Here is a 14,604-nt window from a genome sequence, read left to right as displayed (position 1 = left end):
AATAAGGATGTCCTCAGAATTAAGTAAATTAGCTGCCTGATCATTTTAAACAAACAGAAACATATCGAAGACAAAACTCTACGTTAGTAACAAATGGAGATGACCATGTAAGCTCCATGGGGGTATAACTCAGTTTTTCTTGGTACAGTGACATCTGGCTTATCAGGAAACCAGCTTTCTAACATCACCAAGTAAATCAACCGTCTCCAAAAGAAGGCAAACCAATGAACCAAAACACAGGTTTTGATGGCAAACAAAACAAAACAAAAACAAAAACACCCGCTACTGAGAACTCAACAAGATAAGAAGTTAACTCAAGATCCAAAGAATTGATCTGTTGTATCACTTATGGTAAAGCCTGCCAACCTGAAGGAAGAAGCGTCCCCGTTGGCAGCTATGGTATATAAAAGGCCAGTCTTTTCATGTGAAGGCCAGGAAGCATGAGAGAAACAGCTGACTATAAAAAGGAGAGAAAGGAAACAGAAAAGTATTTGGGATAAAAAAAGAAAAAAAAAAGAAAACTTCCAAAAGAGAGGCAAACATGAGAAGCTGAGGAGTTAGAACAAAGCTGCCCCTGCAGAGATAGTGAGATGAGAAGTAGATCTTACAGGGTGAGGAGAGCGTAGGCGTTCCGACAGCTAGAAAAGAAGCAGAGACAGGCAAGATGGAGCATCAGCTCGGCAACTCGCCTCCTTCGCATTCACAGACACGAAGGAAAGGTCTGTGGCGTGATGGGAGGCTACAGCTGCCTATTCCTCAGACCCTGCAAAGCAGCAGCCCCCCGTGTATGGTCCCGTTAACAAATGTTACTCAGGCAAATAAGCCTGGGAAGTGCTGCCCCTTAGGGTCCCTTCCTAGAGACTTGTCGTGCCTCGTAGCCTACTTTAGGGTCTAAGAAGGTTCTCTAGAAAAATAATAACCAAAAAAAGACCCAGAATTGGAGAATTCTGTTTAAGCTACAGTTTCCCGAACTTGTTTGAACAGGCAACACCAGTTAACAGAAACACGCTTTGGGAAACTGTTGTAAGTTTATCAGTTAGAACACCAAGTAGTACCCTTCAGTATTTAGAAAAGCAACACGCTCATTTAGGACCACAATGCAGTAACAAATTGAATCATACTTGCAATACCTGGCTTTGAAACCAAAAATTAGGACACAATATATTTTAATACTTTTTGCTCCTTGATTTGAGAAGCTAGCTAGAGCTCTGGGTTTAGCATGTCTAAGTACAAATCCTTACTTCACCACTTACTGGGTGTGGGACTTCAGATAAGTTACTCAATCCTCCTAAGCCTCAGTTTCCCCATCTACAAAATGGGGGTAATGACACTCCTCTGTGGGTCTCTCACGCTTCTACATGTCTTGCTGGGCATGCCAAGAATGCAAGGTCCTGACCACTGATTCCCAGGCAGGGAATAATGTTGGGGTAAGAAACAATGTGTCCCTCGGGGCAAAGAGCAGGCTTACTTACAGGCTGTTATAAAGCAGTATGTTCCCCAGGCTCCATGTTCCTGTCCTATAAGATAATCTGCTGTATGTGCAGGCATTCTTCTAGGCAAACATGCATCAGCCCTGTGGGAACTGGGCCTCAGGGAACTGACGCAAGCCTGCTGCAACTTTGGCGGCTGCTTTTGCTGTGACTAATAAAAGCCTTTGGTCTCTGACCTAGGAATCTCATGTCTTCTATCAGCATCCATGAGATTGTGGCAGGCTCACTTATTGGTGAGCAAGCAGGGGAAAATCTCGATCCTTAACAATTTTTACAAATAGGTACAAATAGTACCTATCTCACAGGCTGTTGGTGAAAATTAAATATTAAAAAGCAAGTAATACGCTTAACCCAGTGTCTAGTACCCAGGATGCCTTTAACAAGTGTTAGCTATTTATAACCATTACGAAAAGTATTATGAAGGAATAAAAATTCGAGGTGGACATTTAATGAATCACCTTTACTAAGAAGAATAAAATCCCAAGAAGTGATTAAATTCTCTTCCATCTAAAAACTGATGAATTCTGAATCATGAACTGCTAATCAGTAATGCTTCACATTTCTACAATGAATAAAAGAGACTTAGAGGAAGGCATCAGATTAAACGGCTCTGGGTGTGTTTTAAATATGTTACCAAGTCTACACATACCAGTTCTTTTGCTTCTTCGAGCTGTTTCTCCACATTTGCAACCACCTGCTTCTTCTCATCTGAAACAAATAATAACATCAAGGAATTGCTAAGGATACAGATAAATTTAATATTTAAAAACTTCTATTTTTATGTACCTTTTTTCCTTTCTGGTCAGAGTAGAGAATTACCATTATCAGTCAAACGGCCATATCATTCTTTAGTGGGTTAGGGACTACTATAAGCCACTGATTCTAGGCTATCTGGAAATACATAATCCTATGGAGCACTGAATTAAGAGATGCCATAACATTTTTAAGAGAAACCAAAAATTATTTTGGCCTTTAGAAGAGACTGTGTCAACAATAGCAGATTTAGTGGTGGCATGAGGAATCCGCAAAGTCATGACTTTAAATTGGGAATAGTGGATTTATGAACACAATTTAAAAGTCACATATAACAACAATTCCTAAAACTGGACAAGTTCTTACAATCCTTTAAAAAAAATTATGCTTTCATTAAGAGTTGAGTGTAATGGAAGAAATATTTGAAGTCAGAAGTACTGATTCTAACCCCAAAGCCATTACCTCATGGTTATGGGATCCTGGGTAAGAAAGAGTTTTTACTGAGACTCAGTCTAAACTGTCTAAAATGGAAATTTAAAGCATCTACTGGATTCTTTTTAGCTCAAATAAGCTGATGCAAGAGAATTTACTTTTAATTTGTGAAGTGCTAAGTGTCTGTATGTGATTTTTTTCAAACTCAACCACAATCAAGTTATAACTCAACTATAATTCCTCATTCTGGGAGAGACATGTTCTAGCAGATACTTTCAGAAAAATTTTCCCTACTCCCTTTCCAAATCAATCAGCCCATTTATTTAGAAATGGCACCTGAGTTTTGTGCTAACCTAATTTATTGACCATTTATATTTTTGTCTACCTAACACCCTTCTCTTCTCAGGCAATAAGCCTCGCTCTTTCGAGGCTCTCCTCTTCACCAAGTAGGTCAATGGGAGATACTATGTTCTTCTATGACCCTGCCTCTCTGGTCACAGTGACTTGCCAAAGGATGGCCTTCTCTTTCCAGCTGGACTAATACTAGTAGCTCAATCCCTCTGGCTACATTGGTCTGGGGGGTGAGGGTGGGATGCGTATAGGATCCAATCAGACTAATCAAAGTCCTGTAGTAACAGGAAAGTCTTTTCCTCTCTCTTGGTAGAGTTATGACAATGTGAGTCTAGAAGCTGTTGGCATCCATTGCTCTAGCTACAAGGAGCAAGCCAATTTCCAGTGGTTGAGAATGAAAGCCTACATTTACAAAGAAGCAAAGCTGATAGATAGATAGAAAGACAGATAAAGATGAAATAGATTTTGTTAGTTAGCTTCTTGTTCCAGACAACTCTGGAACAGGTTTTACTTGACTTTATCATGGTTTGGTTTTTTGAAACAACACATTTCTTTTTCTTTATTTAAGTTGGCTTTCTGTGACTTGAAACCCAATGACTAATACAACAGACTAGAAAAGTCAGGAAGCTTGAATGGGTACAATACCTAGCAGCTGACTAACTTTTCATAAGGATAGTTAATACCAAGTGGGGAATCTTTAATAGAAGTTATTATTTTACTAGAATAATAACTAGGTTCTGATAACCTCAACTCCTTCCCTTTGATCACCACCCCCCCAAAAACTAGGGGGTAGCTATCACAGAAAGTGTTTTGTGTGTACTCTAAGAATTTCTCCCTAAGAAAAGTGCACATTTAGAATTAAAATTCAGCTTGATTTTCCCTCTTTGAGAAAGTTAAGCCTACATACGGCCAGATTAAAAATTTAGTATACAACCCCAAATTTATATGCTTCTGGTACATGTCAATCCATCTAACATCTCCACAAATTATAGTAGAACCACACTGTATTTTTGCAATAGTGCAGAATATGAAACAAGACAAGCCTATCCTGGACCAAACCTTTACCTCTAACCCTGATATATTTCCAGGACTCCAGATCTTTAATCCCTATGCATCTGCCCATCTCCACTGTGACTACCTGGCAAACTGCTATTCAAAACTCTCTTCAGAAATCAATACCTCTTTGAAGCTTTTTCTAACCCAACAGAAGAATTAACTACTCACTCTTGCAGAAAACCCCTAGAACCCTTACCTAATCCTCATGATTTATCTCTCACACTTACAGGTCTGATTTATCTTCTACCTTGGAGGCCCTGGGAAGACAGGAACCATGTCTTAGTCCTAAAATTTAGCACTGAGCCTGGCACATAATCAGTTCTCGAAAACTGATGGTAAACTGAATAAATAGTGTAGTCAGTGCAAGACTTTACAAAAGAAGCTATGCCACCAACCACCCTGGTTTCCCTTTTCCCTACCTGACCCCTTCCCCCACTTAATCTTTCTAAAATGTGGCTCTGATTGGATCACTTGAGCCTAACAGTCAAGGCCCTCCACATTTCAGACCCAAGCGACCTTTCCAACTTTATTTCCAACTACTAGCTCTCTCATATGTGCTCTGCATACTAACCAGACAGACTATCCTTTACTACCCAAGCACATCTACCCCCCTCCCCCCAACTCTAAGCCGTTGTTCAAGCTACCATTTAGGTTCTTTGGTTGAATGGAACAGAACTGATTCTGGCTAACCTAAGCCAAAAAGGGAATTTATTAGAGTAATTCAGGGTGGATCACAGAATCAATGGAAAAGATGAGTTCCCAAGCTCAGGGAAGACAGTACCCAGGGTGGCTCAGGAAACCAAGGGAGCAGGAAGTCACCGACAGTCTCTGCAGAAGGAGAGTTAAAATTCCAATTCCTGGCAAAAATTCACTGAATGTCCTCGCTTGGGTAAAGTGTTCACCTCTTGACCTGGACAGGGCATGGCAGCCTGTCAGTTCCACCAAGACTGGGTTTAGGGAGTTCCTCAACGGAAAATTGAGGAGCTGCTCTCATAAGATAGAATGGGGGATTCGGGGCCTTCCGAAACAACAGAAACCCATTGCTTGCAACTCTTACACTCTTTCCCTGTTTTTGTCGGCTAAATCCCACCATCCTTCCAGGTGACCTCCTGGAACATGATCTTATCTCCTTTGAATTCCTAGACCTGTGTCCTCTGCCCTAGCATCCCTGATGATCATTAGAAATTGGTTCCTGTAGTTTTTCCCTTCAGCCTCATTTCCAGCTCCTTGAAGGCAGGGACCACTCTTGACACATGTTTGTCATAATTTTGTATTTAGCATAGAGAGCTGTACACAGTAGGTGCTCACTAAGTGTTTACTGAATGAATCAATCAGTCTTAGCATTCAGCAACACATTTGTTATTCACAGAGAAAGAGAAAAAGAAAAATTGTATCAGTGAGGACTGGGGCAAATCTTCCCACTTAGGATGGCAAGTTTCCCTTTATGAATAAAATAATGTTAAAACAAAGCCATTCTAGAATGATCCTTGTGATAAAGGACTAGAGTTGGGGATTCCGTGGAGAAATGGCTGGTGATTCTAGGACTGGTGTAGGAAAAATACAAGATGATTCTACAGTACCTTATAATATCAGAAAGTATGAAAGTGTTAAAAAGGGGGAAAAAAGCCCCACAATGATGGGAGTATAGCAAAAGGACACAAAAGCCAGCTGGAAGGGCTTCCAATGGTCAAAGCTGGCATAATCTGAGCAACAAAATAAAGTGGTATTAGAATATAACATGAAGTATTTAATAAACGAGTCCATGGATATAAATGACTGAATTAATAAGTGGAGGAGAATAGACAAATCTTTCCTGTATAGAAGAATTCCAAATAATTTACCTAAATACTCAGCCTTCAAGGAGGTGGAGCACGACTCCCTACTCCTTAAGTGTCGGCTGTGCCTATGGTTTCCTTCCAAACAGTATGGAGAGGAGGAAAAGAGTAACTTTATAGTGGAGAAACCTGACAAATAATACCTCAGCCAGGTGATCAAAGTTAACGTCAGGAGTGCTAAGTTACCTTACAGTATGTACTCCTGATGTGATGTGATGTGATGAAAATGGTGCTTAACCTCTGTGGTCCTCCTCTCACAAACCTATAACCCGAGTCTGATGATGAGAAAAACATCAGGCCAATTTCAACTGAGGAGCATTCTATAAAATATCTGATCAGTACTCCTCTAAACTGTAAAGTCATCAAAAATAAGGAAAGGGCTGTGAAACTGTCACAACTAAGAGGAACCTGAGGAGCCATGACTACTAAATGTTCCGTAATACCCTGAATTGGGTCCTAGAATAGTAAAAGGACATTAGGTAAAAAACTAAGGAAATTTGAATAAAGTATGGACTTCAGTTAATAATAAGTATCAATATGGGTTCACTGGCTGCAACAAATGTATCATATTAATGTAAGATGTTAACAATAGAGGAAACTGGGCATGGAGTATATAGGGATTCTCTGTATTATCTTTGTGATTTTCCTGTAAATCTAAACCTGTTCTAAAATTAAAAGTTGTTTTTTTTTAATCAATGAAGTTATTACTTAGGTTAACTAAGTTGTTTAAGGGAGAGAGGATCCTCTGGGATTAGAGTGTGGGTATGTGTGCGTGTGTGTATATGCCTAAGTCAAGTCCTACCCACTCTACTTCAACTCACTCTGTACCTGAGTTCCTGAATTAGGTCTGGAACCATCTCTTCAACTCTAATTTTATAGAACAATAGAAATGTAATGCATGAGAGTCACATAATGTAATTTAAAATTTTCTAGTAGCCACATTTCAAAAAGTAAAAAGGAACAAGAGAAATTCATTTTAATATATACATTTTTTTAGTTTTAATAATATTTAACTCAATATATCCAAAACACTATCATTTCACTATGTGGCAACAGCCGCATTTCAAGCACTCAGTAGCTACACATCAACATTACAGCTCCAGAGCCACATACGTTTTAAGCAAACCACAGCATTCATAAATAGAAGCAGATTTTTCTGAATCCTCTGACTACAACCACTCTGCAAAGGCAAGAGAGAATCATGGAACAATGCTATGGCTTCTTCCGTACATGGCCATGTCTAGATGGTGTCCAAAAGCCTACAGGGCTTGGCATAACCCATCAGTTAGACTGAAGCATTTCCTTCCAGAAAGGACACCTGTCTTGCCCCACCACTTCCAGTTCTCTCCCTGACTCTCTCTTTGATATCCTGAGTTCAAAGCCCCATTCCACATGCACATCCCCAAGTCCCTAATCACTCATCTCCCCGCAAATGTAGGTGTTCATCAAGAGACATTCACCCAACTCTAGTCTAGCACAGAAAGGAAGCAAAATTGAGGTCCAAGGTTCCTTTAAGAGTTCAACTAACATCACAAAGTCTGAGAAGCTGGGTCCTGACTAACCCTACAGCTGTTGTCTTCACCAGCAGCAGTATCACTAGTGGCTAATTTATCATGTACTTTCTCTGGGGAGAAAAAAAAGTGTGATAGGGTGTTATATGCTTTGTTTCATTTGATTTTTACAACACTGTAAGGTTGAAACTATTATCCCCTACCCCCGATTTTCCAGGTAGAGGAGACAGGCTTAGAGAGGCTAGGCAACTTGCTCAAGACTGCACATCTAGTAAGCAGCAGAGCTGGGATTCTAAACAGATCTGATGCCATGTGTGAACTGTAATCAATTTGCCATAATGCCTTTCTTGGTATTTCTGACTATATCTACAAAATGATAGGCTTCACAACAGACCATTTATCTCTCTGTTCATGGTGAGGTAAGCAACTAATTGCAAAGGAACATTTTGTTTAAGATCCTTCAGGAAGCCTGCCTGAGTAACAGAACCTCTGCCCCTATGAAGTGTCCCCCCACTTAGGATTCATCATCAGAGGAAAAGGAGTGTCACAATTAGTATTAGCAATGGTTTCCACTCATCCATTGTCCTGACTTTACCACAGAATAATAATCATTAAAATCAAAGTTTGAATACAGTGCCATAAGAATATTACTTAAGAAGGGACTGATCTCATTAGTCCAATTACTAAAACTATGTAAAATTCAAACACTTTAGTCTAACAGGAAAGTTTTTTTATTGTTTAAAATGTATCACAGAATAATCGAATTTCTTTTCTAAAATAAAGTTTTAAAATTTCAATCTTTTCTATTCTCTTTGGAAGTAACACTTTAATACACTGTACATGCACAGCAGAGGTAGCACATTGTATATTGCACACACTTAGTTGCAATTAATCCTACCTACTCCACTTCCATTTCAGTAAGTTAATATTTGGGGGAACAAACTGCTTTGGCTGAAAATTTTGCTCCAATTTTTTTTTTTCTCCGATTTTTAACCTTCTTAACTCAGGTAAATTCTGGGTCAACTACCAAAGATGCCAGGAATAGATTATAATTACTTTTATTCATACTGGTTTTTGCCATGGTTGTACATATTAATTTGTTAGTCCACAGATATACGTCTGAAATTCATAACTACACAGATATATTTTTCATCTTTCTCTATTTATCAACTAGACACATTATAAAATGAGCAAGTACAAGTAATTATTAAGAGGGAAACCACAGCATTTTCAAGAATTACTAGCATTTAATTATTCAAGTCAGTAAGCATTTTTCCAGTGCCAGTTATACAGTCTCCTCTCAATTCTCATGTAGCTGCTGTGTTTGGGCATTACATTATACTGTACCTACAAGAGAGTCAAGACTTTTATTTTTAAGGTACTTAATTCAAAGGTTTCCTTCTATGTGGTAAGAATGGTTACATTAAAATATAAAGGTAAGAAAAAAAATCGATTGTAACAAATCTGTTTTCTTGGAATTGGCTGTTACAACTTTGCACCCAGGAATGATTTTGTTACTTTATAGAATAGCTTCCCAGTACAAAACCTATTAACCCAAACAAAAAAATGTTTCCTCAGCTAAAACTATCACAATTAAAAATGAGCAAAAATCCCACGGAAACCACAAATCCTGATATTCTGAGGCTCTGGGACTGAAGTCAAAGGAAGTAGTCTCCAACAACAATGACAACAAAAATCAAGATGATATTGGGCAGTGGAGGAAAGCAGAACTGAAGAGATGAGGCGAGGTGATGTATCATGAAGTGATGAGGCCATCAGCCAATTCGCCACAAAAATCTCCAAGGCAGCAAAGCCTGGTGGTATATGCTACCTTGGTTGTCTCCCCTTGTTCCCTCACTTGGACTCATACACCTCTTTAAGACACCATCCTCCACCTCCTCCAGAACTAACTGGGACTTCAGGAGATGAGTGGGGTGTAAATTCAGAGATCCTGGCTTGAAGCAAATGTCCCTATTAATAGAAAATAGGTGGGGGTAAGAAAAACAAAGAGGGGACTTCCCTGGTGGCGCAGTGGTTAAGAATCTGCCTGCCAATGCAGGGGACACGGGTTCGATCCCTGGTCCGGGAAGATCCCACATGCTGTGGAGCAACTAAGCCCGTGCGCCACAGCTACTGAGCCCACGTGCCACAACTACTGAAGCTCACGTGCCTAGAGCCAGTGCTCCGCAATGAGAAATCAGCGTACCGCAATGAAGAGCAGCCCCCGCTCACCGCAACTAGAGAAAGCCCGCGTGCAGCAACGAAGACCCAATGGAGCCATAACTAACTAACTAAATAAATAAATTTATATATTAAAAAAAAGAAAAACAAAGAAAGGAAGAAAATTATTTACAAACACAAAAGTTTGGGGGGAGGTAGGGAAAGGGAAAGAGGAATGACAACTTCGGTCCAGGAGAAATTACTGCTGGCATCAAGGATTGACTAACAGGGTGGAGCAAGGAAGTTGCCCACCAGTTCACAGATCAACGAGCACTCCTTTTGCTATACTTTACACCATGGAGCGAAGGTGGATGGTTCAATTTCACTAACAAAACTGAGCACCAAAGCCACAATCTTTTCTGCAAGTAAATACTCAAATTAAATCTGTACTGAGAGAAAAATAAATTCTAAAACAATGTCCTACAGACAAAAATCACAAGACATCATACTTATGTATCTGTTCATTCACTTAAAACATTTTCCTGAGCCCGTTCTAAGTAAATGCCAAGGAAATCAAACACAGCTCCCACCTTCACATAACTGACAGCCCAGTATCGAAAATGAGTTGTGCTAAAACACAAAAACAAAACTCTTCTGGATGAAAATTGTGGAATTTTAAAAGTGAGAAAAATTATCCTGTACCAAGTTTTACACAACACTGGGTTATGGATCCCCAGGAAGGATGAAAAATAATAAATGGGGATGGGGGTAAGAAAGATACTAATGATTACAGCAGCTAACACCAAGAAAGGGCTTTACATATGTTAAGTCATTTAATCTTCACAAAAACCCTATGAGAGACGCACAATTCTCTCCATTTTACCAAGAAGGAAAGTTGAGAGAGATTAAGAAACTTGCCTAAATACAACAACTTCTAAGTGGCAGAGCAGGGATTTGAATCCGGCTACTATGGCTCTTAACACTGCTTTGCTGCCTATAATAATAACATCATTACTAACAAGACAATGTTACTGTATGATGCACACTCATGATCTGGGTACGTTCACTGATTTTCTTTGGATACTCTCACATCTCTATATTTCACAAACAAACAAAACCCAGCCAAAACTAAGACTCAGAGTAACGTTCCCAAGGTTATACGAGTCACAAGGCAGCGGAGTCCAGATTAGAGCCCAGATGGCTCAGAAGCCAAAGGCTCTTTACACTGCACCCCACAAGCCAGCTTGGATTCTCCCCTAACCCTCAACCAACCTCAAGCATCCCTCTGGGAGGCCCCAACACCACCTGCCTCCAGGCTCCCTCCTCAGAGACACATTTATTCAGGTGTCGTTCCATTGCCCACTGCCCAAGCCTCCCGGCTCTCCGGGCCACCCCCGCCCAGCCTGGGCCGGGCTCTTACCAGGCGGGAGTCGGGGGACCCTCGCAATCTTATTGGTGATCTCTGCAGTGAGCACCGCGAAGTCCTGCTCGTAGCCTTCGAAGTCGGACGACATGGCGGCTCCGGAGTGGCCGGCCCGGGCCGGAGCCTAGGTCAGGGCTGGGGCTACGCGGGGCAGGAAAAGACGGTGTAGGAACACGGGAAGCTCCCTAGAGAGCGGAGCGGAGAAGCCGGGGTAGCTCCCAGCCAGGCCGCTTCCTGGTTGTTCTTCGCGATCTTGGTCCTCCGGAACTTAGGCTGGGTGCGCTTTTTATTTTCCGTTCGGGCTTCAAGATTAAGAAATTCGCTAAGGAAAAGCCCTTCAGTTAGTGCCCCCAAAAGCTTAAAAAATAATCGTGAATTTTTTCGTGATTTCGTGAATCACCGAAAGCATTTTTTTGCCCCTCCACGTTTTGGAAAGCGGCTCCGGCTCCCCAAGCTACAAGTCAGAGGGGCTTGTTTCCAGGGGGAAGTTTGATGCGGCGAACCTCCCGGAAGTGGCTGTCACGGAGTCTGCGCACTGAGCCTGAGCGGGAGAGCTGCGGCGAGGCCGCTGGCGGAGCAACGCGAGGGTGGAGGCTGGTCCCGACCTCCAGCCTCTAGCACACAGGATTTACTTTCTACTTGCGCTCGGCTGGGGTACCCATGACGGAGTTATCCGAGCCTGAGAAAACCTGCTCCGGGTGAGCCCGAGCCGCCCCGGAAATGCGATGGCCAAAGAGCGGGCACTGAGGACCAGACCGAGGTGGGAGTCAAAGCACGGGACGTAACCATGATTTTGGCGGTCTTCGCTCCACCCGAGTGAGGCCAGAGTCTCCAGAGTGTTGAGACCAACCACTCTTACCAAGATGTTCTTCCCCTGAGTGAGGATTTCTAAGCGCTCTGCTCCATGACACGGGCGGGAAATTGAGGCACAAGGCAGCGGCATCTGTTGCATGGAAGTCTTTGTTACTCTGTTCCTCTGGTCTTCTTCCCTTGACTCACTCCAGTCCAGTCCGAAATACCCTTCTACAGATCTTCCCGGCGCTCGCCGTCCTGACTTGCCCGTCCCTCGCTCCGGGAGACACTTCCTCTTCTATTTTTTTTTTTTTCTCAAATATTTTCATCATGTTCCTTCTCATATACACCTCCGATCCTGAGTTCACACACACTTATCTCTCCCCTCCCTTCCTTGCAGTCTCTTTGCTTTCACCCTCCCGCTTCTTTACTTTGACACAGATTAGACCTTTAAGTTAGTGTTTGGGGGGCAACCGCAGGCAAATGGTGTAGACCATGTCTGGATCATACTTTATGTAATTCGAGACTGGGTAAGAGGCAGTTTAGAACTCCATAGAGGGAGTTTGATGACTTGGCTTCTGTTGAGTTACCGCCGTGGTTTACTCACTCAGCCTCTCCAAGCCATTTTCTTTTCTATGAAGAAGGAAGCTGGATTAGGCCAACCCTAAGGCCCTCCTTCCCAGCTCTAAAATTCTTCGTCTCCTCAAACCATTTACTAAACGGTTGCATAGACACAGTCCTCTGACAAGTTGGGAACAAAAGAATAAAAACAACTATTTTACAATCACGTGTCCAGTTTAGGTGCTATTCAGACATGAGGAAAGTTTGGATACGACGAAAATAGTTCTTTTTGACGTTTGATGAGGTACTCGTTCCATAGTAAAGTACTTGTGAGCTGCTTTTGTTTAGGTGATTATTGGAATTAACAAATACAGTACATAGTAAAATGTCTTACCGAACTTTCTCATTTTGTTTCTTTAGATTGGATTTCAAACCAAGGTACTGGATTCTCCTAGAAAACATAAAGAGTGTGTAACAGTGAACATGGCATAATCTGCATTAACATCCCACAATGTGAAGGCATGACACTTAAGGAACACACGTGGACTTGTGGCACATGGAAATGTATGCACAGAAAAAGGAAATCTGTAGTTCTTTAAAAACAGGAACGAGTTCTTCCTCACCAAAATGGGTACATTCTGCTCAGTTATCAAGTTTGAAAATCTACAAGAAGTAAAGAGACTTTGTCACTGGGGTCCCATTATAGCCCTTGGTGTTATAGCAATATGTTCTACCATGGCCATGATTGACTCTGTGTTGTGGTATTGGCCCTTACATACCACTGGAGGAAGCATGAACTTCATCATGTTGATAAATTGGACTGTCATGATTCTTTATAATTACTTCAATGCCATGTTTGTTGGTCCTGGCTTCGTCCCTCTGGGGTGGAAACCGGTAAGAAAAAGATTCCTTAAGATGGTGAACCCTCATGATAATCATATATTTAGTTTTTGCCTTATCTGCCAACCAATAAGATCAAACACAGCCTGCTCTTTGATTTGGTAGAGACTAAGTGTATTATTCTAATCACCGATTATTTAGAGCTCAAAGAATTTATTTTATACTGGTTTGAAAGTATGGATCTAAATTAGTATTTCCCAAAGCAATTTCATTAAATATTTCTGCTTTAAAAAAAAAAAAATGGAGGGGTGGTGATGAGTGCATAAGTTTCTAGGAAACACTGCATATCATTCACCTCATAATTCTACAGTGTGGTTTGGCTCTAGGATCTTTTTTCATGTAACATATTAACATTCCTTATAATTGAGAAAAACTCTTTAGAAACTACTGTTTTAAACCATGAAGTATTCAGAAATAACGGACAGCCTGGTAATAACAAGTCACGCCTTATGAATAAATACTATGGTTTGATTTTCTTTTATGGGAGATGGGGAAAGGATGGAATTTGAATTTTAACTTGCATTTCCAGCCATTATATTTGAGTTAAAATATTTTTAAATAGTGAATTTCTGGTAACAGCAACATCACTTTTCCAATTACCCAGAAGTTTATGTTTTATTTCTATTTTGCTGTCAAGGAAAATTCTCAGGATAGCATGTACCTCCAATATTGTAAAGTCTGCCAAGCATACAAGGCACCACGGTCACATCATTGCAGAAAGTGTAACAGGTACTGTCTTTGCTATTCATTGGGGATTGATCAACTTGATTACTGGTCTTTTGTTGTTATTCTTTCTACCACATCAATCCTAGTTTTATTTTCTGCAAGGTGGCTACTTTCTAAATAATGTCAAAATAATTAAGTGTCATAATCTTCATTTTACTTTTAAATTGTCAATTCTGATAAGTATTACTCTTTTTTGTTGTAAGTGAAAAGATTTTTCTAGAAAAGTACAGGTTTACTTTGCTTCTTGCCTTGCCAAGAGCAGGGTAAAAAGTTATACCGTTAGGTTGTTTTCATAAATCAGGATTAATTCTCGACTGTCATCTTGACTAGCCTTAGAATTGTTCTGAGTCTAAATTATAAATGAGACCTGCTTTTTCCATTATTTAGTTGACTAACATTTACACTTTATACAGATCTAATAAATGAATCCAGGTGCCTATTATCACAGGTGTTTTATATACAAAACTTAATTGGAAGAAAACAGAATCACTATGAAAAATGTGAATTAAGCTAGAACCTTTTTTAATGAACACCTATGTCCAGTGATAAATAAGAAATTTATGATGAGAATGCTGAGGTTTAGGGGGACCATTGGAGGGGCAAATAAAGTTTAG

The 14,604-nt window shown here is 40.6% G+C and overlaps 2 protein-coding genes across 20 annotated transcripts in view; one reads left to right on the top strand and one right to left on the bottom strand.

Annotated features, from left to right (window-relative positions):
• VTI1A (vesicle transport through interaction with t-SNAREs 1A) overlaps positions 1-12,203 on the bottom strand; it is a 368,921-nt gene extending 356,718 nt beyond the window's left edge. For 4 of the 15 annotated variants that reach the window (XM_089898184.1, XM_022568775.3, XM_089898185.1 and 1 more), the window contains exons 1-2: positions 11,009-12,196; positions 2,140-2,198 (exon numbers count right to left, since the gene is read on the bottom strand). In XM_089898184.1, the coding sequence (XP_089754310.1) occupies positions 2,140-2,198; positions 11,009-11,102 (153 nt within the window). In that variant the 5' untranslated portion in view covers positions 11,103-12,196. Of the gene's footprint in view, positions 1-2,139; positions 2,199-11,008 lie in introns of all 15 variants that reach the window. The other 11 variants (XM_022568773.3, XM_022568774.3, XM_089898183.1 and 8 more) reach the window with 9 other exon arrangements.
• ZDHHC6 (zDHHC palmitoyltransferase 6) overlaps positions 11,541-14,604 on the top strand; it is a 28,624-nt gene continuing 25,560 nt past the window's right edge. For 3 of the 5 annotated variants that reach the window (XR_016388164.1, XM_089898176.1, XM_022568764.3), the window contains exons 1-3: positions 11,541-11,771; positions 12,785-13,258; positions 13,902-13,993. Coding sequence is in view for 4 of the 5 variants with exons in the window: in XM_089898176.1 (XP_089754302.1) it covers positions 12,992-13,258; positions 13,902-13,993 (359 nt within the window). In the remaining variant the exon portion in view is untranslated. The other 2 variants (XM_089898175.1, XM_022568767.2) reach the window with 2 other exon arrangements.

Source organism: Delphinapterus leucas, chromosome 16, assembly GCF_059928025.1.
Source record: "Delphinapterus leucas isolate spDelLeu-1000000601 "Yukka" chromosome 16, BTC_Dleu_Yukka2, whole genome shotgun sequence".
Classification (NCBI taxonomy): Eukaryota; Metazoa; Chordata; class Mammalia; order Artiodactyla; family Monodontidae; genus Delphinapterus; species Delphinapterus leucas.
The sequence above is the reverse complement of the archived record's forward strand: the minus strand, read 5'-3'. Positions and strand labels throughout refer to the sequence as shown.